The sequence below is a fragment of the Mesoplodon mirus genome (genome assembly GCF_964341445.2).
Source record: "Mesoplodon mirus genome assembly, chromosome: 10".
NCBI classification, from domain to species: domain Eukaryota; kingdom Metazoa; phylum Chordata; class Mammalia; order Artiodactyla; family Ziphiidae; genus Mesoplodon; species Mesoplodon mirus.
In genome coordinates this window covers 70,009,633-70,034,505 of record NC_138986.1, presented here as the reverse complement: position 1 = coordinate 70,034,505, position 24,873 = coordinate 70,009,633, and the positions used below count along the sequence as shown (strand labels likewise).

Genomic DNA, 24,873 nt, shown 5'->3' with positions numbered 1-24,873 from the left:
TTTATAACATGCAAACCTCCAACCCTCTCACCAGGCTATTTCTCCTTTGGTACCCCCATAAATTACTCCTCCCACCTCAGAATTTCCCAAGGTCTTTTAATTACAGTGTTGCATCCTGTGCTTCTCTCTTCTACATGCTCTTCCTGAGCCAAATGTTTTGCTCAATCTGATTTCAAGTAACATACAAATCTCTATTCTGTGCCTCTCTCCTGGCCTCTCCTACCTTATAAAACTTCCTCAACTGGATTCTATAAACTCAACAAGTTCAGACTACTCTAAATTTATTCCATATCTCAGCAAGTAACAGCATTCAACCAGTTGTACAAACAGAAACGTGGATCATCTTTTTTTTTTATTTTGGAGACTTGATTCAATGTTTATTCATTTTAATTCTGCCTTTTTAAACATTTTGAAGCCAATATATTGTGTTTTCCACATCTGAAGTATTTTTTTTAATTGTATTATTTTTTGATCATTTCTTCTTCAGTCAAACCTAGTCAGTAACCAGGTCTACCCAATTCTATCTCCTAAACATTATGTATAACCAAATACAAAATGTTCTCACATTTTCCCTCAATAAGACACACATCAAATATTCTGGCTCAACTGTATGTATTAATTTGGAGAGATATAGATGAAAGCCAAATGCCCACTTGTAATATTTATTCATTTAGTTCTATATATACTCAAGATGACATTATATAAAATATATTTAGAAATACTGCTTCTCTTCCATTATGATATTTAACAATTTTATTCAAACTCTTCCAGCTTATCTTATTGCTTAGTCTATACTGAACTTTATATAAAAGGAATCATGCTGCATACATTCTTCTGCCTCTTGCTTCTTGCATTCAACATCATGTTTTTAAGATTATCAACACTGTTCCAAGCAGCTACATGCCATGGGTATGCATAGCTCTAAGTATTCATTTTGTGAAACTACTATAATTTATGTCTACTCTATTGCTGATGAACATTTGCATTATTTCCAGTTTAGGCTACTATAAGCAATGCTGCTAAGAACATTCTTAAATATGAATACAAGATTCTCTACAGTGTATATCTCAGAGAGGAACTGCTGGGTCATTCAGTTTTACACCGAACTGTTTTTCCAAGTGGTTTTCCTTTTTTTCTTAATTGAAGTATAGTTGATTTACAATATTATATTATTTGCAGGTGTACAACACAGTGATTCAATATTTTTATAGATTATACTCCATTAAAGTTACAAGTGGTTTTCCAATTTATATTCCCGTTAACAGTATATAAGAAGTCCTTCAGAGTTTTGATACATGGCTTCACTCTATAAATTATTTTTCTAAATTAATCTGAAAATACTGCTTCTTTTCTTTTCAGTTTATCCTCTTCTATATGATTATTTAAATTGACTTACCAAGATTTACATCTGGTAGTATCTTATCAAGAAATTGTGTTTCCCCACCATTGGGGGAGAGAAAATCTGCCAGAAGTTGACTATTACTCAATTCTGGATGCTGCAGAAGTTTCTTCATGAACAAAAACAGAAAAAAAGGGGGGGAAATAACAGTTTTAACAATCTAGAAGAGTGATGAAAACTATATTAAAATGATTTTTTTAACCAAGAAAACAATTTTAAATCCTCAAAGGCTATTTCATACTCAGAATAATAACAAAGGACATTTATAGAAAGAATAGCATCATATAACAGGGTAAGACCTCTATAGTCACACATGAATGGGTTTGAATTCTGCTCTTCCATTTGCTAGCTAGGTGTCCCTAGAAAAGTTCATATACTGCCTAAGAGTCAGTTTCCTCATGTGTAGAATGAAGATAACACTACCTACTTATAGTGTTGTTAGATAAGGCACAGTACCTGATACACAGGAAGGAAGATTAAACATTAGCTAATATTATTTCTCAGTTCCTCAACTATAAAATAAGTATTACAATATCATACATCTATCTTGATAATTAAAGGAAGCTAGTATAAAGGGTTTTGCAGAGACTAAACGTGGAAATGTGAAATAACTTGGAGACTCTGTTGCCTGATCTGCTTGCAACACTATTTTTTCTTACAAGACAAACTGACGTTTTAAAGTGAGATTTAACCCAGCCTTACCTAATATTCAGTTTTGTAACTATGAAAGAGTTAAAAATGAAATACCAGTACTGCAACATTTAACTCCATATTACCAAAAAATATTTCTTCTAGAATGAGGTTCTCTAGTTCTCAGAAAGAATTAGTCGGTTCAAATAATGGGTTTAATGATATCAACAAAACCACAGGTTAACACTAGCATATGCTGTGCTCAAATATCCTTGCAATAGTTAATGTTTATATCATATTTCAATTTTCATACCACCAAAGAGTTATGAAAAAAATACTTTCTGGGTTGAGGTATTCATTGGCTCAAATACAGAAAATATAACATAAATACCCCTTTACACTGCTGAATATTTTTAATTTAAAAAGTACTTATTGTGGGCTAAAAGGCATCCAAATTTAACTGAATTAACACTTAATTAAAACTACAAAATTCCATGTCCAAATAAAGGAGATTTTAATTTTTTTTTATTTTTTTAATTTATTTTTTTTATTTTTGGCTGCATTGGGTCTTCGTTGTTATGCACAGGTTTCCTCTAGTTGTGGTGAGCAGGGGCTTCATTGCAGAGCTCAGGCTTCTCATTGTGGTTGCTTCTCTCGTTGCGGAGCACGGGCTCTAGGCATGCAGGTTTCAGTAGTTGTGGCACGTGGGCTCAGTAGTTGTGGTACATGGACTCAGTTGCTCCACGGCATGTGGGATCTTCCCAGACGAGGGATCAAACCCGTGTCCCCTGCACTGGCAGGCAGATACTTAACCACTGCGCCACCAGGGAAGTCCAGGAGATTTTTAAAAAATAAAACAAATAAAATTATCCAGTTTTTGGTCTTATTCACTTGATTAAAGAAAAATGGTCATTAATTTTAGAGGAGTCTCAAGTAGGTAACTTTTAAGCAGACTGCACCAACAATGGAAATAGCAATTACAGTGTTTACACAACACAATGTGCACACACTGAGAAAAACGAACTCAATTCCAAGTGGTGAATGGTAGAGAGTCGGGAGATCCCAAGTAATGAGTTCAGAAAGTGCTAAACACAAAATCAAACAAAAAATAAGAAAAAAAACAACCCAGTATTCTTAGAATGCATTTAATGTTTTACATCAAACGTTTTTTCTTGGGGCTTCCCTGGTGGCGCAGTGGTTGAGAATCTGCCTGCCAATGCAGGGGACACGGGTTCGAGCCCTGGTCTGGGAAGATCCCACATGCTGCGGAGTAACAAAGCCCATGCGCCAGAACTACCGAGCCTGTGCTCCGCAACCAGAGAGGCCGCGACAGTGAGAGGCCTGCGCACCACGATGAAGAGTGGCCCCCGCTCACCGCAACTAGAGAAAGCCCTCGCATAGAAACGAAGACCCAACACAGCTAAAAATAAATAAATAAATAAATTTATTATTTTTTTTTTAAGTTTTTTCTTCCTCTCTCTCTCACTCTCTTCTTCTCTCTCTAACTTCCCACATCAAAAGTTTTAAACTATGCCCAATACAAGACTTTTTTCCTCCGAGAAAATATATGGTATTTCACTGGTTATCAAATTTCTTTTAAAAAGTACTCTTGACAATAATTAATTACCACATGGGAAAAAGGTATTGTAAGACACAGCACATATGTATGTACAAGAGAAAAAGAAACAAATTAGAGGATGTTTTAAATTAAGTTGGAGCTGTACCTGTAGATATTCCTGAAACTCTTCTCTCTTAGACTTTAAGAACTCATAATTTTTGGGGCCAATGATCCTCTTGGAAGGAAGCTGGGCATCAGGAAATGTGCCTGAAATTAATATATATGAAAGTTATTACTATGTTCTGCTATTATTTTTCAAACCTAATTTATAATTTACTATGGCAACTTCAGATTCCCAGTGCTGCCTTGTAGAGATGTGGCATTATCCTTTATATAATTTTGACAAAATCAGAGAGCTTCACAAGTCAGAAGACCAGACCAAAGAACTTGAGTCTACTGATATGCAAAATATCACCACCCTTCACTGACACAGATTTATTTAGCCTTCTATACTAGTAAAAAAGCTTCAAAAACTTATGAGATTATTTTGAAATTGGTGGGATTCTATTAGACAAAATCTTACTGAAGAAATACCTACTCTCTCACGGAGAAAATGGCAGCATTTTGCCAATGCTATATAAGCTTAAAAACAAAATTTAAAAACCATGGACATGTTTTCTCAGATAGGGCCAACTTTGGACATTTTAGTACCAAAGAGGAAAAATATTGTTGGGAATCCAACCAACTTTGATTGGTCCAGGATTTTAAATCATGGAGATAAATGATCTTTTCTCAACTGTAAATCAAAAGGAAAAGTCTCAGAGAAAGACCAAGACAAGGATGGCATTGTACCAGACTGGCAAAGGCAAAGAGAAAACCATTTAAGGACAAGTACAAACTCAAAATCTAGACAAAAAAGTATGGAGTGGGACCTTGTATTTTTTATCTTTCTATAATCTCCTTATTGTGGGTTCTGTTCTTATAGCAGAGTACAGAAGTTTCCCTGCCCTTTACAATTCAGAACCAACCTGAATTTGGATCAGGGGACATTCCACAGAACTTTTCTAAAATCAAAAGATTCAGAATACACAATTCAAGCTCAGCAATTTACATACAAAATGACTAGAAATGTTTCATGACTATAAACCTAATATTAACTGAAATAAATGGACAGATAAGAGAGACTGAGAGGTGAGAGGAAGACAAAAGAAAGTGTGCTCTGCTTTTCTGATTGATCTACCCTTAAAAGAAAAACACAACTACAAGGTTTTTTTCCATACTGAAATCTAAGAGCTAAATCAAAACATCTGTCATGTTGCATAGAAACATGTTTACCACAGAAGATGATGGCAAAAGAAAAGAGCAACTCAAATGCCTGGTTTAAATTCTCTGCCACTGTCTTTTAAATTTTAATATCATTATTGCTTGAAAAGCAATAAATTTGCATCGTAAAAACTTAAAAAATACAAATAAGCAGAAATGAGATAAAAACAGTACATTCCTATTATCACTAGTAGTGTGCACAAGCGTCACTGTTACATTTCCTTAGTACAGTTACTTAAAATTAGAAAGTAATTTCAGAAAGCTGGTTCAACAGCTTTCAAGAAGGCTAATGCTGAAATGTAATGTTTTATACAAAAAGGACAACATACCATGAAATTCTGTTAGTTTTGACTCAAGTACATAGAATTCAAGGTATCGTCTATAGACAGACCAATGTTCAGGCTCATGCCCAACTGCAAAATGAATGAATACACACTGAGAAATAAACAATTTTACAAACTACTACTAAAAGAATGCACTATTTATAACATTAAGTATACAAAGCTGGAAATTATTCCAGTCTTAATAATTTATTATTTCTTGGGAATTCCCTGGAGACCCAGTGGTTACGACTCCACACTTCCACTGCAGCGGGCATAGGTTCGATTCCTGGTCAGGGAACTAAGATCCCGCAAGCCGCACAGTGCAGCCAAAAAAAAAAAAAGAAAAGAAACTGCCTTGGGCTTCCCTGGTGGTGCAGTGGTTGAGAATCCGCCTGCCAATGCAGGGGACACGGGTTCGTGCCCCGGTCCGGGAAGATCCCACATGCCGCGGAGCGGCTGGGCCCGTGAGCCATGGCCGCTGAGCCTGCGCGTCCATAGCCGGTGCTCCGCAATGGGAGAGGCCACAACAGTGAGAGGCCCGCATACCGCAAAAAAGAAAAAAAAAATGAAGATAACTTATGGGACCTATAGGATAATATCAAGTGAAATAACACTCGCATTATAGGGGTCCCAAAAGGAGAAGAAAAAAAGGGGCAGAAAACTTATCTGAAGAAATAATGGCTGAAAACTTCCTTAACCTGGGGAAGGAAACAGACATCCAGGTCCAAGAAGCCCAGAGAGTTCCAAATAACAGGGTCCTCCACAGATCTTTCCTGGATAGCCACAGCTCTATTCCTGGCTTCTGCTGAGATGATTGATCCATGAGTCACATGCCTGATCTCTTCAGCAAACCACTGCTCAGCCATACCCTTGGTTTTTTTCCAAAGCATGATATATGGACAGTCTGAGAATTTTCCAAACCTTCAAGTTCTAGTTCTTTTTTTTTTTTTGACTATCCCTATGTCTATTGTTTTTTTTAACATTTTTATTGGAGTATAATTGCTTTATAATGGTGTGTTAGTTTCTGCTTTATAACAAAGTGAATCAGCTATACATATACATATATCCCCATATCTCCTCCCTCTTGCATCTCCCTCCCACCCTCCCTATCCCACCCCTCTAGGTGGTCAAAAGCACTGAGGTGATCTCCCTGTGCTATGCGGCTGCTTCCCACTAGCTATCTATTTTACATTTGGTAGTATATATAAGTCCATGCCACTCTCTCACTTCGTCCCAGCTTACCCTTCCCCCTCCCCATGTCCTCAAGTCCATTCTCTACTTCTGCGTCTTTATTCCTGCCCTGCCCCTAGGTTCTTCATAACCAGTGTCTTTTTTTTTTTTAGATTCTATATATGTATGTGTTAGCATATGATATTTGTTTTTCTCTTTCTGACTTACTTCACTCTGTATGACAGACTCTAGGTCCATCCACCTCACTACAAATAACTCAATTTCATTTCTTTTTATGGCTGAGTAATATTCCATTGTATATATGTGCCACATCTTCTTTATCCATTCATCTGTCGATGGACACTACACTTAGGTTGTTTCCATGTCCTTCCTGGTTATTGTAAATAGAGCTGCAATGATCATTGTGGTACATGACTCTTTTTGAATTATGGTTTTCTCAGGGTATATGCCCAGTAGTGGGATGGCTGGGTCATACGGCAGTTCTATTTTTAGTTTTTTAAGGAACCTCGATACTGTTCTCCATAATGGCTGTATCAATTTACATTCCCACCAACAGTGAAAGAGGGTTCCCTTTTCTCCACACCCTCTCCAGCATTTATTGTTTGTAGATTTTTTGATGATAGCCATTCTGATTGGTGTGAGGTGACACCTCACTGTAGTTTTGATTAGCCAAAACAATCTTGAGAAAAAAGAACAAAGCTAGAGGTATCATGCTCCCTGATTTTAAACTGTACTACAAAGCTATAATAATCAAACAAGTATGGTACTGGCATAAAAACAGACACATAGATCAATGGAACAGAACAGAGAGCCCAGAAATAAACCCACACATATAATGTCAATTAATTTATGACAATGGAGGCAAGAATATATGGTGGGGAAAGGAGAGCCTCTTCTGTCCTTTAATAAGTAAACAATGTTGAGCAGCAAACTCAAGTGGAGGAACAAACGCAAGTGTTTTCTACAAATAACTAGTCAGGACTCTTTAAAAAAAGTGTCAAGTTCGTTAAAGACAAGGGAAGACTGAGAAACTAACAGAACATAGGAGACTAAGGAGACATGACTAAATTCAGTGTGGGATACTGGGTTGGATCCTGAACCAGAAAGAGGGTATTGGTGGGAAAACTGGTGAAATTCAAATGAATATCCCATCAATGCTAATTTCCTGGTTTCAATCATTGTACTATGGTTTTATAAGATGTCAGTACAAGGGGAAGCTGGGTAAAGGGTGTATGACAACTTTCTGTACTATTTTTTGCAACCTTTCTGTAAGTGTCTTAGTCTGCTCAGGTTGCTATAACAAAACACCATAAACTGGGTGGCTTATTTTATTTTATTTTTTAAATTTATTTATTTTATTTATTTATTTTTGGCTGCATTGGATCTTCATTGCTGCACAGGCTTTCTCTAACTGTGTTGAGCAGGGGCTACTCTTCGTTGCAATGCGCGGGCTTCTCATTGCAGGGGCTTCTCTTGTTGTGCATCATGGGCTCTAGGTGCACGGGTGTCAGTAGTTGTGGAGCACAGGCTCAGTAGTTTTGGCTCGCAGGCTCAGTAATTGTGGAGCATGGGCTTAGTTGCTGCGCGGCATGTGGTATCTTCCCAGACCAGGGATCAAACCCATGTCCCCTGCATTGGCAGGCAGATTCTTAAACACTGTGCCACCAGTGTGGCTTATTTTTAAAAATTAAAATAAAAATAGGGACATCCCTGGTGGTCCAGCGGTTAAGACTCCACGCTCCCAATGCAGGGGGCCTGGATTCGATCCCTGGTCAGGGAACTAGAGCCCACATGCAGCAACTAAGAGCGCACATGCCACAACTAAAGATCCCACATGCTGCAACTAAAGATCCCGCATGCGGCAATGAAGAGCCCACACACGGCAGCAAAGATCCCGTGTGCCGCAACTAAGATCCGGCATGGTCAAATAAATAAATAAATAAATAAAATTAGGGCTTCCCTGGTGGCTCAGTGGTTAAGAATCCGCCTGCCAATGCAGGGGACATGGGTTTGATCCCTGGCCTGGGAAGATCCCACACGTAGCGGAGCAACTAAGCCCATGTGCCACAACTACTGAGCCTGCGCTCTAGAGCCTGCGAGCCACAACTACTGAGCCTGTGCACCACAACTACTGAAGCCTGAGCTCCTAGAGCCCATGCTCCACAACAAGAAAAGCCACCACAATGAGAAGCCCACACACCGCAACAAAGAGTAGCCCCTGCTCGCTGCAACTAGAGAAATCCCGTGTGCAGCAACAAAGACCCAATGCAGCCAAAAATTAATAAATAAAAATAAATTTAGGGCCTCCCTGGTGGCGCAGTGGTTGAGAGTCCGCCTGCCGATGCAGGGGATACGGGTTCGTGCCCCGGTCTGGGAGGATCCCATATGCCGCGGAGCGGCTGGGCCCGTGAGCCATGGCCGCTGGGCCTGCGCATCCGGAGCCTGTGCTCCGCAACGGGAGAGGCCACAACAGTGAGAGGCCCGCGTACCGCAAAAAGAAAAATAAATAAATAAATAAATAAATAAATAAATAAATAAATAAATAAATTTAAAAGAATTTTTTATAAACTAAATTTAAAATTAATAAATGGTTTTGGGAAAACTGAACAGCTACATGCAAAAGAATGAAACTGGACCACTATCTTACACAATGTAAAAAAATTAACTGAAAATAAATTAAAGATTTGCATGACAGACTTGAAACCATAAAACTCCTAGAAGAAAACACAGGTGGCAAGCTCCTTGGCATTGGTTTTAGTGATTTTTTTTTTCATCTGACTCTAAAGGCAAGGGAAACAAAGCAAAAATAAACAAATGGGACTACATCAAACAAAAATCTTTTGCACAGTGAAGGAAGCCATCAACAATACAAAAGGCAATCCACTGAATGGGAGAAGGTATTTGCAAAGCATGTATCTGATAAGGGCTTGATATCCCATATACATAAAGAACTCACACAATTCAATAACAAAAACACCTATTAAAAAATGGACAGATGATCTGAATAGACATTTTTCCAAAGAATACATATAGATGGCTAAACAGACACATGATAAGATGCTCAACATCACTAATCATCAGGGAAATGCAAATCAAAACCACAATGAGATACCACCTCACACCTGTCAGAATGGCCACTGTGAAAAAGACAAGAAATAACAAGTGTTGATGAGGATGTGGTGAAAAGGGAACCCTTGTGTACTGTTGGTGGGAATGTAAATTGGTGCAGTCACTATGGAAAACAGTATGGAAGTTCCTCAAAAAATTACAAACAGATTTACCATATCATCCAACAATTCCACTGCTGGGTATCTATCCAAAAAAATACTAATTCGAAAAGATATATGCACCCCTATATTCACTGCAGCATTATTTACAATAAACAAGACATGGAAACACCTAAATGTCCATCAACAGATGAATGGATAGAGAAAATGTGTTATATGTATATAATGGAATACTACTCAGCCATTTTAAAAAAATGAAATCTTGCCATTTGTAACAATATAGATGGACCCTGAGGGTATTAAGCTGAATGAAATAAGTCAAAGAAAGACAAATAGCACACGATTTCACTTATACATGGAATCTAAAAAACAAAACAAACAAACCAAAACAAAATGCAGACTCATACAGAGATCAGATGGGTGGCTGCCAGAGGAGAAGGACAAAATGGGTGAAGGTGATCAAGTAGTACAAACTTCCAGTTACAAAATAAATAAGTCATAGGGATATAAAGTACAGCACGGGGAACACAGTCGATAATGCTGTATTAACTTTGTATGGTGAAGGACGGTAACCAGACTTATTGTGGTGATCATCTTGCAGCGTGTCCAAATGCAGAATCACTATACTGAATCACTATATTGTACCTAAAACTAATGTAATAATGTATGTCAATTATACCTCAATAAAAAGCAATTTATTTATATTGATAGGGATTTATATCTGAATAGTCAAACGTTTTAAATAATTTTCTGAGAGCCAAGAACACTGAGAGAAAAGCCAGATTTTAAGTACTAGGCACAGCAAAGAATTGAATCCAGAAGTTAACTAGGGTATTCCTTTCCAAATTCTTTTTAACACTTAAAATTCCTATCAGCAGAAACAGCAGACAAACGTAAGCGACTGTGTTTGAAACTCTAATATCGACAAAGGTTTGTCTGTATACTTATTAAAATGCTGAGATAGAACAGCATCTAGCAAGACCGAACAGAAGTTACAGCAAAATCAAGTAGCAGTGACTCAGAACCGGAGAGAACAAGATCTTGCCTGGTATTTAACCACAATAGGGAATATCACTGCTAGCTACTCTGAGCATTCTTCCTTCCCCATTCCTATACTTTATGTTCCTATGCATGAAACAGGATCAGCTTCTGAGGAAAATCAAACACCTAATACTTTTTGAAAAATAAATAAGGGGAATCATTAGCACTGACCTTCATATTATCACTTCGTCACTCCTCTCTCAAAACCGTTTCCTAACCCTGCCACTTTTTCCTTCTTTCCTCACAGACTGTCCCTTCTTCCTGAGGTCAACTTTATTTTTCTGCTCATCATTCCCAAAATGTGCACAACTTTGATGTGTTTTTGTTTATACAGACTGCCCGCTCTCTTGGACAAAGCCCAGGGTGGCGAATGTTTTTCCTGCTATGGATGCTGTTTACCCCTGTCTCCACTGTAACACACGGATGAAATAAGCAAAAGAAAAAAGACAGCAAAACATAAAGAAAACTTGTAAAGTTGTGTCTGATCATATTTTTACCAATTATTATTAGCCCACAACAATGGAGGAGGAGAAATGTTGTCTTAATTGTTTTAATACCTGATTAGTGCTATATGCATTAATAATATTAATACCTGCTCTTCTATCATTTCTTTCAACATCAATACAAAACACTGGTATTCTCTCCTTTTTCTCCTTCCTTTCAGAGGAGGTATCTTCAAAAAAGTCTACATATGGAATGCTAATTTTCCATGCAGCAAGGTTTCGAGGAGTATTAGGTGTGTTCACAGATTCCACTGGAGAATCATCTTCCATTACAACAATACCTTCTTCAATCTGGAAAAAAATCATCAGAAAAAAAAATTAATACTTCCAGGACCTTTACACCTATAGCATATGAGATATAACTACAAAGTAATATGCCAATATAAAGTCTATAATTTTTTAATACTTTTGAAATTAAGTGATATCAAATTTTCTACTGAAAAGGTTAAGGATAAAAAACTAAAACTAACAAGTTACTAGCATCAACTCCAGGTTTTGTTGCATCACCAATATATGAAAATTCAACAGAATATAAGATACTTCAGCAATTACTGGAAAAGATATTAAAAATACACAAATACAGAAAAATATTTAACTCTGGTAATAAGAAGTAGAAATTACTGTACTGATATATTTCATTTAGGAATGTAAAATTTTATGGTAACAGCCACTGATGGAAACTGCACAGATAAACTGGATACGCAACGTATTGTTGGTTACAAGATATACCTGTACAATCCTTTTAGAAAGCGTTTTGCCCATATACATTTATCAATATAAGAAGCCATAAAACAGTTTCAACCAAGTTAATTCCATTTCTGGCAACTTATTCTAACACAAGCATTTATTTTAGACAAATTTTTTTAAACTGTGAAAAAAGCACAAGTATAAATATATTCACTGCAGCATTAGATAATACAAAATTAGAAAAAAGGTCTGAAAGGGACCCACCTCTATATAATTAAGATTGTTTTTTCATCTCCTGGCTTCTAAAATTTTAATAATATAAATATTTTAAATAAATATTCTTTAAAATATTGCTTGAAGAACAATTATTTTTAAAAAGCAGTGTTAAACATGTTCTAGAAATAAACATGCAGAAAGAAGGGGAAAAAATGTCTGTCTTCATTAAATCGAAAAAGAATCTCTGAACAGGCACATTACAACACCTGGTCACCTAGACATCTCTGATTCATGTTAAAGGATAAAACACAACCATCTTGAACACACTTTTTTAAGGAAATGAGTCAAAGGTTGTAGCACTTAAGAGAATTCTGAACAGTCTAGTCAGAGCAAACCAGTAGAGAAGAGGTATTTCTTTCCAGAATTCTAGCACCCTACCTTCACTCTCCATTCTACTCTCTTCCCACACCTGGTAGCCAACTCTCTTCTAAGTGAATTCTTTTCCTCCCCCACTAAGTCCCTTGGCAATTATCCCTTTTTCTGTTCCTGTCCTAAAATGGCTTTCTGTCACCCCTAATAAGACTGTTAAGAATCTTAGGAAGACTCCTTAATGCTCTGTTGAAGACAAAAATGTCTTCCAGGCCTAAAACAATGAAACTGTAAAAACAGATGATAAGTGTTGGTTCTTGCCTTTTGGGGACAAGGCTATCTCCTTACAAACCTGGAAGAAAAACAGAGAAGCATGTGTGAGGGAAACACCCACTCCACTGCTTGGAATCTGAGGTACAGGACAGCATTTTCCATGGTTATTACAACTGTAATTTTGCTAACAGACTTGGCTTTTGAAAAGAAATGGTAAAATGAACCATAAAATGATAGAAAATTTGTTTAACAAGTTGACTAAAAGCCAAGAAATGGGACATTCTTAAATAAAAATCAATCTAAGAAACAAAATAGAAAAAAAAATCTTAGCAACATAAAAATATCAATAAAGGACAAAGTTTTATATTTTATTACTGCTACCATTTAAATGGTGCTTGTATCAAAAAAGTAAATGAAAAATCTCTAGGGCAATATTTCTCTAAGAATTTTCAGGGATTCCTTTAATCTTATTTAAAAATATATAACCAAAATTTTATAAAAAGGAAAACCAAGTGCTTTCTCATTTTCAAACAGATGTTGCCTCTACAAAGAAGACAGGAAATAAAACAGGCAGAGGATAAAAGGCAAAGAGATGTCCCCCTGTTTCCTTGAGAAATGCTATAATTTAACTCATTATTAGCTTTTCCTATGTGGGGATAACTGCCAATATACCAATGGGCGTATTACGTTCCAGAAGTTTATTTGTGAATCAGTTCTGAACTTGGACAGAAATGCATTTTCAGACAGACCCAACCTTACATAGAAGACTTTGGTTCCCAGGCCAGTATACATATGCCAATTTAACTTATAATTTATCTGATGGTTTTATAACACTGTACAGTACTTACTGCACTTACTGTGTGCTGGGCACTGTCCCAAGTGCTTCATATATATCACTTATTAATCCTCACAACACCCATATACAAGGCTAGATACTATTATCCCCATTTCACATGTGAGGAAATTAAATCAAAATAAAATTAAGCAATTTACCCAAGGTCACAGAGCAAGGAGGCACTGCTACCAAATGATCATGTCAAGTTGATCCTTTTTCTAAAAAAATAAAAATCTTCCAGGTCTCAATTTTGGATCACATACCACTTTAGCCCTGACAGTGAGACTGGCAACTTCCCTTTCCCATACACTTCCTAAACAAGGCAAAGGAGATTTCCCCGAGGTCCCACAGTTTAGAAGTAGCACAGTACCCCCAAATCCTAAGTGGGACTATCTTGGTCTTGGGTTAACACCCTAGCCACCTCCGGTCTTTTCAGAGTACTAACAATTAGTTTGCCCTCTTACTCTACTTTCCATTATTACTATCTTTGCTTCCAATCAAGAATTTCCAAGACAACCCTTAGAATGGGAGAAAATATTTGCAAATGAAGCAACTGACAAGGGATTAATCTCCAAAATATACAAACAGCTCATGCAGCTCTATATCAAAAAAATAAATAACCCAATCAAAAAATGGGCGGAAGATCTAAATAGACATTTCTCCAAAGAAGACATACCGATGGCCAAAAAGCACATGAAAAGATGCTCAACATCACTATTAGAGAAATGCAAATCAAAACTACAATGAGGTATCACCTCACACCAGAGAGAATGACCATCATCAAAAAATCTACAAACAGGACTTCCCTGGTGGCTCAGTGGCTAAGAGTCCGCCTGCCAATGCAGGGGACACGGGTTCGATCCCTGGTCCAGGAAGATCCCACATGCCGTGGAGCAACTAAGCCTGTGTGCCACAACTACTGAGCCTGTGCTCTAGAGACCACGAGCCACAACTACTGAAGCCCGCACGCCTAGAGCCTGTGTTCTGCAACAAGAGAAGCCACTGCAGTAAGAAACCCGCACACTGCAACGAAGAGCAGCCCCTGCTTGCTGCAACTAGAGGAAGCCTGCGCACAGCAACGATGACCCAATGCAGCCAAAAATAAATTTAAAAAATTTTTTTAAAAATCTACAAACAATAAATGCTGGAGAGGGTGTGGAGAAAAGGGAACCCTCCTACGCTGTTGGTAGGAATGTAAATTGGTACAGCCACTATGGAGAACAGTATGGAGGTTCCTTAAAAAACTAAAAATAGAACTACCATATGACCCAGCAATCCCACTCTTAGGCATATACCTAGAGGAAACTATAATTCAAAAAGATACATGCACCCCAATGTTCACTGCAGCACTATTTACAATAACCAGGACATGGAAGCAACCTAAATGTCCATCAACAGAGGAATGGATAAAGAAGATGTGGTACATATAAACAATGGAATATTACTCGGCCATAAAAAAGAAAAATAATGCCATTTGCAACAACATGGATGGACCCAGAGATTGTCATACTGAGTGAAGTAAGTCAGACACAGAAAGACAAATATCTCATGATATCACTTGTATGTGGAATCTAAAAAAAAGCGTACAAATGAACTTATTTACAAAACAGAAGTAGAGTCACAGATGCAGAAAACAAACTTATGGTTAACGGGATAAGGTGGGGGATAAATTGCGAGACTGACGTATACACACTACTATATATAAAATAGATAACTAATAAGAACCTGCTGTATAGCACAGGGAACTCTATTCAACACTATGTAATGGCCTATATGGGAGAAGAATCTAAAAAAAAAAAAAAAAAAGAGTGTATATGTGTATATGTATAACTGATTCGCTTTGCTGCACACCTGAAACTAACACAACATTGTAAATCAACTATACTCCAATAAAAATTAAACAAAAAGCTATACTTCAATAAAAAATAAGTAAATAAAGACCAATAAAGAATATCCTTCCTCCTTGGGCCACTACAAAACAGAACAAACTTTCTCAGCTTTTTAAAGATAGACTCCTGGATTTGCCTGGTGGCGCAGTGGTTAAGAATCCACCTGCCGATGCAGGGGACAAGGGTTCAATCCCTGGTCCAGAAGACCCCACATGCCACGGAGCAACTAAGCCCGTGTGCCACAACTACTGAGCCTGCACTCTAGAGCCCGCGAGCCACAACTACTGAAGCCCACGCGCCTAGAGCCCATGCAGACAAAAAAAAAAAAAAAAAAAAGCCTCCTATTCCTGAAGCAAAACTATAGCTTGTATTTCAAGTAATTGGGAAGAACAAAAAAGAAAAAGTACATCTTTCCCCATAAAAATTATGTTTCGAGTTCACAATAACATGGGCAAATGCTTTTGTTATATTAAGTTATGTTTAAGTTATATTTTGTTATGTTAAGTGGGCAGAGATCAGGATAGCAATCTATATATAGCCTAATTTATGGGGGTGGGAAGGGGAAAGATATTTTTAAAAAACAGAATCACAAGAATGTTAATAGAAGTAGTTATTGGGTGGCAGAATTATGGGTGGTATTTTAAATTTTTTTCTACTTTTCTATATTATTTAAAAATTGAGATGCTTAAAATCTAAAAACATAAACATTGTTTTTTTTAAAAGACTCCCTCCTCTGGTCTACTGTGTTTCTTCTACCCATACTTTTAAGGAAAAATATGGGCATAAAAAGAATGCTGTATTTGGATTATCTAAAAAGAGAAAAAAGGATTAAATAAGTTTTTCTTCCATTAAAATTATTGTGAAGAAGCAATGAATCTTTTTAACAATTTATCAGTGCAAAGGGACAAAGGTTGAAAGGAAGGGGTAAAGAGGAAAAATAGGTTTATTTACTCTTCTCTCCCCACTTCCTTCTTCTTGGTCATTACCAATCCAATCACTAATATTCATCCCTTTTATACCCAGGATAGTAAATTTCTTAAGAGCAAAGTTTAGGTCTTAATCATCTTTTTATCTCCACTGCTGAGACATTAAAAGGCAAAATGAAGATCCAGGATGTCTGTTCAATAAAGATTTTTTAAACAAATGCAAAGTACAAATGAGACAATATCTGCCTTTATAGAACTCACTAATTGGCAGGAAAGGCAATCATAAACATACTTTCAAATACATAAATTAAATCATAATTTCAGGGAATTCCCTGGCAGTCCAGTGGTTAGGACTCGGAGCTTTCACTGCCAGGGCCCGGGTTCGATCCCTGGTGGGGGAACTAAGATCCCACAAGTCCTGCTGCGCAGCCAAAAAAAAAAATCGTAATTTCAAACACAACATGGTACATGTTTTAACATATGACCTAACAGAAGCAAAAAAGGAGGGAATGTTCAATTCTGCTTGGGGACTCAGGCAGGGGCTTATGGGAAGCAACTAAATCCTGAAAGATAAGTATGAATTTTCTAGGTAAATAAAGGGGAAAAAAGGCATTTCAAGCAAAACAACATGTGAAAAGACAGAGAAATAAAATAGCACGGAGGGTGTAATGTGCTTATAAATCTGGGATCTTGTTAAAATGTAAATTATGATTCAGTAGGTCTAGGATGAAGCCTGAGATTCTGTACTGATAACAAGCTCCTAGGTAATGCTGATGCTGTTGATCCACAGATCACAGTTTGAATATCAAGGGGTTAGGTAGGACATCTATTAACACAACTCTGTATGCCTGGCCCATGTGGTTAGAAAGAGATAAGATCAGGATATGAAGTAAAAGCTTAATCAAAACGTGGTAAATTGTTTGACTATTTAGAAGTATATCAGCTTAACAGAAACCATCTGGCCTTAGTAAGCAATAACTTAGTGCTCAGGAATTTAAAAAATTAGGGGCTTCCCTGGTGGCGCAGTGGTTGAGAGTCCGCCTGCCGATGCAGGGGACACGGGTTCGTGCCCCGGTCCGGGAAGATCCCACATGCCGCGGAGCGGCTTGGCCTGTGAGCCATGGCCGCTGAGCCTGCGCGACCGGAGCCTGTGCTCCGCAACGGGTGAGGCTGCAACAGCGAGAGGCCCGCATACCGCAAAAAAAAAAAAATTAGATTAGCACCATGAAACTATAATGACTAGTGAAAGAATGGGAAACATAAACAAAATCTGAAGTAAGAAGTAAGATAAAAAAAGGGAAAATAACAAGCGTAACCAATTTTTTATGTCACTTTAAGTCTGAAATTATACATACATCAAACTGAAGTATGTTTACTTACAAAGTCATCTTCCCCTTCAGCTACGCCATAATTAGGCAACATAGCTCCCTCCATTGTGGTGCTCTTGAAGACTCCTTTAATTTTGCTACCTATTCGGCTAATTCCAAATGATTCTCCTCTCTTCTGTGTGCTCCTAAATAGTAAACAAAAATGTATCAAGAACACAGTAAATTATTACATTATCACAACGGTCCAGTTGACTGTAAACAATAATAAAAACGGTTGCAAAAAGGGTAAACTGAAGGTATAGCTAAACATAACTTTCTGGAGTTCTCAGTCATAGATTGTCTCAGCATCTTGACAGCCAAAAGTGACAGAACATTTAAAGTTTAAATTTGAGGGGATGAATAAATGGGACAATATTTATTAACAAACATTTGAAATTTACCTACTATTTAACCTTAGAATATTAACTGAACTAAAAAGAATAAAAGATGAGAGCCCCCTAGTGGTACATATTTCTTACTGCCATACATTTTTTGAAATAAATTAAACATGTGGTTAGACCAATGTTCAAAATAGACTATCCTATTAGAACTGTACTGTACTGCTAAAAAAGCACAGTGTAACAGAAAAAAACAAAACAAAACTATGACCTTCTCAGTACTTCATTTTTAGATGGAAAAACAAAAAAAACTGAAAATTTTCTTCAACTTTATAATACTATAAATACTCAAAAGAAGAATGAAGTATAAAATACACCATATATAACTTCAAAATAATAACAAGAAAAGATAAAATGCCAAAGGGAAGGGTTAGCAATGAACATAAAGATAAAAGCAAATGTAGCCTAAGGAAGAAGCTTGCTCTGCCATATATATTAAATAATGGTTTTGTAATTTTTTTCAAAAGTGAATTTCTAAAAGCAGAAATAGCTGAAAAGCAACAACAAAAAAAAGCCAAAAAGAAGCAAAAATTTCCTCCATTACAGCCTACTTACTGCCCCATGTTTCAACAAATAAAAACATAACTTTTATCCAATTTAAAACTCACTAGGTAATACTGCCCTTACAAGATGTCCAAAGAAAAATGACCATTTTAAAATTCAAGGAGGTTGGTGTTGAAGGCCTAACTTAACGAACAGCTATTATTCCTATAAGAAAATGTATTTATAAAAATAATGCAACAGTTACAGAAATAAAAGCAAATTGATGAAGTGTCAAATGCACCAGTATATTAGTGATATGTGCATTTTATACATGTTCAAGGAGTAAATCAAACTTATTTTAAAACTGGAAAAACTCTAGTAGTAAGTAGTAGTAGTAAAAAGGATATTTAAACTAGAATGTTGTTTTATTTAAACAAGCATGCAATTAGTGTTTTTTAAAAATCCAGGATTATAAATATAACTTTCTATGAGAAAAGAAATGTTTCTGAAAACAAATATGAAAATGTTAGTGAAATATTATTAAAATCTCTAGAATCTAGATAGATTATGCTAGTCTCTAAGACCTAGATTATAAAACAGTTGGGCTTTTTGAAATGATATGTTTTTAAAATACTTCACTTGTGATCACACCCAGAAATACTGAAATACTGTACTTCTTGCTTTAAAAAAAGTTCTTTAAACACAAATAATTCTAAAAGAAATTTAGCAAGATCAATAACAACAACAAAAAATGAGTCAATAGCCTTAAAAAGCTAAATACTGGATTTTTCACTTTATTTTTATGCTGACATTTTTATTTTCTGATGACATATATAATGCTATTTCAAAAAGGAGACCTCTAGAATAAAAGTAGAGGTTAATCTTAAAAGGATGTCCCAGGGCATTTCCTGGTGGCCTAGTGGTTAGGATTCTGGCTTTCAGTGCCCTGGCCCAGGTTCAGTCCCTGGTCCAGGAACTAAGATCCCTCAAGCTGTGCGGCGTGGCCAAAAAAAAAAAAAAAAAAAAGGATATCCCAAATACCTGATATAAAGGCAGTAATTGGAGTTAAACAGATAATTTATACAGAAAAGAATCACATGCTGTCTCAAGACTTACCGAAAATCATCCAAACTTAGGCTACTTCTGCAATAACAGATATGTGAAATTACACAAGGAAAAGAGAAAGAGAAAGCCCAGATATTAAACAAGTTTCACTTTAGAACATAAAACAAAATTTAAAAGCTTTAAAAGTTACACAGATGGATAGCATTCATCTTCACAAAGAAAGGAATTCTTATGAATAACATGATAAAGGAAAGAGAAACAAACACAATGGCTATTTTGGGGGGTTGGGATCTGAATTCTAGATCATTTTAAAGAAAGTTTTTAAAAACTCAATATGTCAGGAAATAATTCTGGTTTTTTGCCCTCACTTAGGCAAACCACTTGTTTGATACAGTGGAAAATATTCAGAGACTAAGCCACCAAAAACTTGCCATCAAAAACAAATTTGTATTTTCTAATATGGAATTCATGTCTACATTAGATATAATTGTGCACACTCCACACATTTTTAGTTTGAGTATTTTTTAAAGTTATGACTTAAGCTAAGAAGCAAAGTTAACAAAAGATCCCTAAATATTTTTTAAGTTATGCTTTAAGTATGGAATGAAACAGAAGAGTAGGTTAACATTAATTAACATGCATTAAAATTTTACCTTTTAAATGCAATTAAATAGAATGTAGACATAAAATATATGAATAAACATTTTACATATTGTAAGTCATCTAACAGCAAATCAGCAATGCTACCCTAAATTTTCAATGAAAGAATGTTAAGAAATGCTTTTACTTATTCTATTGATATATAGGTAAATCAATCAAGTATCACAGAAGCAGAGTCCTGGTAAGACTGATAGCTAACATTAGAGTCAGGTCAATATAAAGAAAAACATATTTTAAAAGATTATAAGCAGTACCCAGGATGAAAACAACCCATATTTTCTTCCTATTAATTTAATATTCTAAAGCCAGCAAAATTAGTGCCTTAATACGTTGAAGACAACTAGGTGTTCTCCAAGTGACAAAGACAGCTTTCCATCTCTGAGGTTATGACTCTGACTTACATTTATCTATTGAGCAGGCTAATAAGGTAAAAGAACCACTTCCTCTTAAGCAGTCCTATACAGGAGTTTCATTAAAATTAATAAATGGGAAAAAAACAAACTACTCTCTAAAACTGAGTTATCTGTGGATTTCAATTATGCATGCAGTCCATAGTCTCCAATAAAGCAGGTGATCAAGCAATAATAATTATGAGATTAACAAGGCAATGGTATATATATCTTGTTAAATTTTTCTGAAAGAATGTCAGGCATTTTCACATTATTATATGTAGTATAGCTCTACAATTCCTTAGTAATCTTGTCTACTTACGTAGCAAGGAAACCAGATTAATAAAGATAATGATGTTATCACAGAATGATTAGCATCAACAAGAACCAAAAAAAAGAAAAACATATATATGATTGAATATACCTACCTGTTGAGCTTTGAATTGCGTGTTGGTGATTCTGCACCTCTTAAAAGTTGTCTGAAATACTTAAAAAATAATTATGACTTATTAAAGCAATATTTTATATTGAGAATTGCTACTTCACCTTACTGATACTGAGCTTAAAGGAAACATTACTTAAATCAAGTGAATACAACCACAGTCAAACAGAGTAAGGATTAAGATATTGCAAATGGAGGTATTCAAGCCACTTGACTTCTACAAGTCTGTAAATAACGTATATACAAGAAGAATGGGGGACTTCCCAGGTGGTCCAGCAGTTAAGACTCTGTGTTCCCAATGCAGGGGACCCGGGTTCGATCCCTGGTCAGGGAACTAGATCCTGCATGCTGCAACTAAAGAACCCACGTGCTGCAACTAAGACCCAGCTCAGCCAAATAAATAAATAAGTAAATAAATAAATATTTTAAAAAGAAGAAGAATGGGGTTTCTGCATCACCACTACAAAGCCACTCAGGCATATGGCAAATCAGATAGACCAACTTGGTTGCAATCTTCTAGTCACATATATACAAACATGGTTTTGGTATTAAGAATTGTTTTTATAACCAGCTTCTAATCTCCATTAACTTATGTAGTGGAAAATAGTATTCATTTTCTTAATTAACCATGTTTTATTTTTCTGTTTATTTTGTTATTTGAATTACTCATGTAATGATATCAAAGTCACTAATAAATTGTGAGGAAAAATCTTCAAACAAGATAAATATTTTGACTAACCTCATCACTGTGGCAAAACATAGGAGTAAACACATTTTCCAAGAGAGAAAGTACATGTTCATATGCTTCAAAAAGACATCTCATAGTCTGAAGTTTCACAACATCTATATATGGGCCTTCAGCAACTGTTAAAAAAATTATATTGCAAAAATTGTTTATGAAAAGCACAAATACATTATATATTAGTTTAAAATTCATTACAGTGCAAAGAGCATACAAACAATACTAAGACTGTTTTGCAGAAAATCCACTGTAAGGTGCAGATCACACTAGAGAGGAATTAGAACAACCAAGCTCCAGTTCTGGCAAGTATTAGTTATGTGAATTGTGAATAAGTTTCTTCATCAAAGCTTTCATCTTGTTAGTAAAATAGGATAATGCCTGCCTGTGTATCTCACACAGCTGTTGCAATAAGCAGGGAATACAAGAGAAAACTCTGAAAAGAGTAAAAGAGCTACAGAATTCATCCTCATCTTTTACTTACTTTTTTGAATCTCTTCTACAATGAAGGGATCAAATCGAATTTTGTCAATACTTTCATCCAAACAATATGTTTTATAAATCTTTTGCAACTCTTCATGAAGGGATAGCATTTCATCATTTGATAACTCTGGTCGCAAAATTCTGTCATTGAATTCCTCTAGCAAATTCGGAAAGAATAAAAAAAAAATTATTTTCATAGAATAAAACTACTCAGTGAAAACTTCATGTTCCCACTCTAATTGTAATTAATATTAAACGCAGCAAATATAAGCAATCTACTCATCATTTTAAGCTTTTTAAAAAGATTTAATTGGGAGTAAAACAACTACTGAGATGAAAGAGAAGCTCAATCAAATATTTTATATATGAATATAAAAATGCATAAATATTTCCATAGCAATACAAATTTTCTAAAATTTAGAATAATAAACACACTTGTAAAATTCTGTTTAAAGAACATATTGGATTAATTTCTTATACCAAGGGTCTTTAATATTTTGAAATCTGATTCCCTAAATAACAGTGAAAACTAAGGCTTTTTTTAGTCTCAATGTTTTTAAACAATATTTCTGTCCATCATGGAGGCTGTAGACTAGTGATGGAGCTCAGAGTCTGAACAAAGCAATCTTTTTTTTCTAAAATGAGAAAGAACAGCATTAGGAAAGCCAAAATATTGACTGCCTTTTTTTTTTTTTTTTTTTTGAGGTACGCGGGCCTCTCACTGTTGTGGCCTCTCCCTTTGCGGAGCACAGGCTCCGGACGCGCAGGCTCAGCAGCCATGGCTCACGGGCCCAGACGCTCTGTGGCATGTGGGATCTTCCCGGACCAGGGCACGAACCCGTGTCCCCTGCATCGGCAGGCGGACTCTCAGCCACTGCGCCACCAGGGAAGCCCTTGACTGACTTTTTTTTTTTTTTTTACTACAAGAGGTAATATGGAGCTTTCCCCTTAATTCTTAATTATCCAAACTGAAACCCAGTGAGGTAAGGAAGGAGTTTTTTAAAAAAAGAAAAAACTGGAACAGAACATATAAGATCTTTGGGATGATAGCAAATTCATATAATTGGAGTCTCAAAAAGAAAGGAGAGAGAAAATAAGGCAGAATACTTGAAGAGATAACAGCCAAGAATTTTCAAAAATGATAAAAAACACCAACATTCAATTAAAATCCAAGCAGAATAAATGTTTTTAAAACTACACATTACAGGGCTTCCCTGGTGGCGCAGTGGTTGAGAATCTGCCTGCCGATGCAGGGGACACGGGTTCAAGCCCTGGTCTGGGAAGATCCCACATGCCACGGAGCAACTGGGCCCGTGAGCCACAACTACTGAGCCTGCGCGTCCGGAGCCTGTGCGTCCAGAGCCTGTGCTCCGCAACAAGAGAGGCCGCGACAGTGAGAGGCCCGCGCATCACGATGAAGAGTGGCCCCCACTTGCCACAACTAGAGAAAGCCCTCGCACGGAAACGAAGACCCAACACAGCCAAAAATAAATAAATAAATTTATAAAAACAACAACAACAACAACAACTACACATTACAATCAAATTGCTGAAACCCCAAAATAAAGAGAAAACTGCCAAACCAATCAGGGAGAAAAGGGACATACATACAGGGGAACAAACATAAGAATGGAAGCTAATTTCTCCTGAGAAACAATGGTGCTGTTCAAAAGATAATGGAAGAATGATTTAGAATGTTGAATGAAAAAAATCCATCAACCTAAAATTTTATATTTGGTGAAAATATCCTTTTAAAATGAATATAAAATAACATCTTTTCAGACAAAAGTTAAGAGAGTTTACCCCCAGCTGAATGGTACTATAAGAAATGCAAAAAAAAAAAAAAAAAAAAAAGTACTTCAGCAGAAGGAAAATGATATAGAAACCAGTTCTGCAGAAAAAAATAAAGACCATCAGAAAAGTAAATATGCCAATAACTATCAGGGCCAAAATATGTGTGTGTGCACGCATGTAAGAATGTGCACAGCAGCTTTATTCAGAATAGCCCAAAAGTGGAAGCAGTCCAGATATCCATCTACAAGGAGAATGAATAAAGAAAGAGTGGTACCCTCATATAGAAGAATACTACACATAGCAATGAAAAAGAGCAAACCACTCATCTACACACCACCATGATTCAATCTTAAAAAGCACTATCCTCAACCAATGAAGCCAGGCACAAAAGAGTATATACTATGAGATTCCATTTATATAAGGAAGCTGTACAGGCAAAATTAATCTGTGGTGAGAGAAATGAGATCAGTGATTGCTTTGGCAGCAGTGGGAGCAGGGGTGGATCATTTGGGAAGGGCCCTAAGGGAACTTCCTAGGGTGACAGAAATGGTCTTTATCTCAATAAAGGTGTAGGTTTGTAGGTTATACAGAGTGCAGATTTGTCAAAACTGATTAAACTGTATATTTAAGTTCTATGAGTTTCACTGTGTAAATTATACCTCA

General features: G+C 36.2%; 1 protein-coding gene across 6 annotated transcripts in view; it reads right to left on the bottom strand.

The window, feature by feature from the left end:
* Positions 1-24,873, bottom strand: part of SNX14 (sorting nexin 14) — a 67,443-nt gene that overhangs the window by 6,973 nt on the left and 35,597 nt on the right. For 4 of the 6 annotated variants that reach the window (XM_082633480.1, XM_082633485.1, XM_082633482.1 and 1 more), the window contains exons 13-21: positions 22,418-22,573; positions 21,934-22,058; positions 21,181-21,239; positions 19,755-19,781; positions 17,771-17,903; positions 11,285-11,486; positions 5,240-5,323; positions 3,754-3,854; positions 1,397-1,508 (exon numbers count right to left, since the gene is read on the bottom strand). In XM_082633480.1, coding sequence (XP_082489606.1) covers positions 1,397-1,508; positions 3,754-3,854; positions 5,240-5,323; positions 11,285-11,486; positions 17,771-17,903; positions 19,755-19,781; positions 21,181-21,239; positions 21,934-22,058; positions 22,418-22,573 — 999 coding nt within the window. The remainder of the gene's footprint in view (positions 1-1,396; positions 1,509-3,753; positions 3,855-5,239; positions 5,324-11,284; positions 11,487-17,770; positions 17,904-19,754; positions 19,782-21,180; positions 21,240-21,933; positions 22,059-22,417; positions 22,574-24,873) is intronic. The other 2 variants (XM_082633483.1, XM_082633484.1) reach the window with 1 other exon arrangement.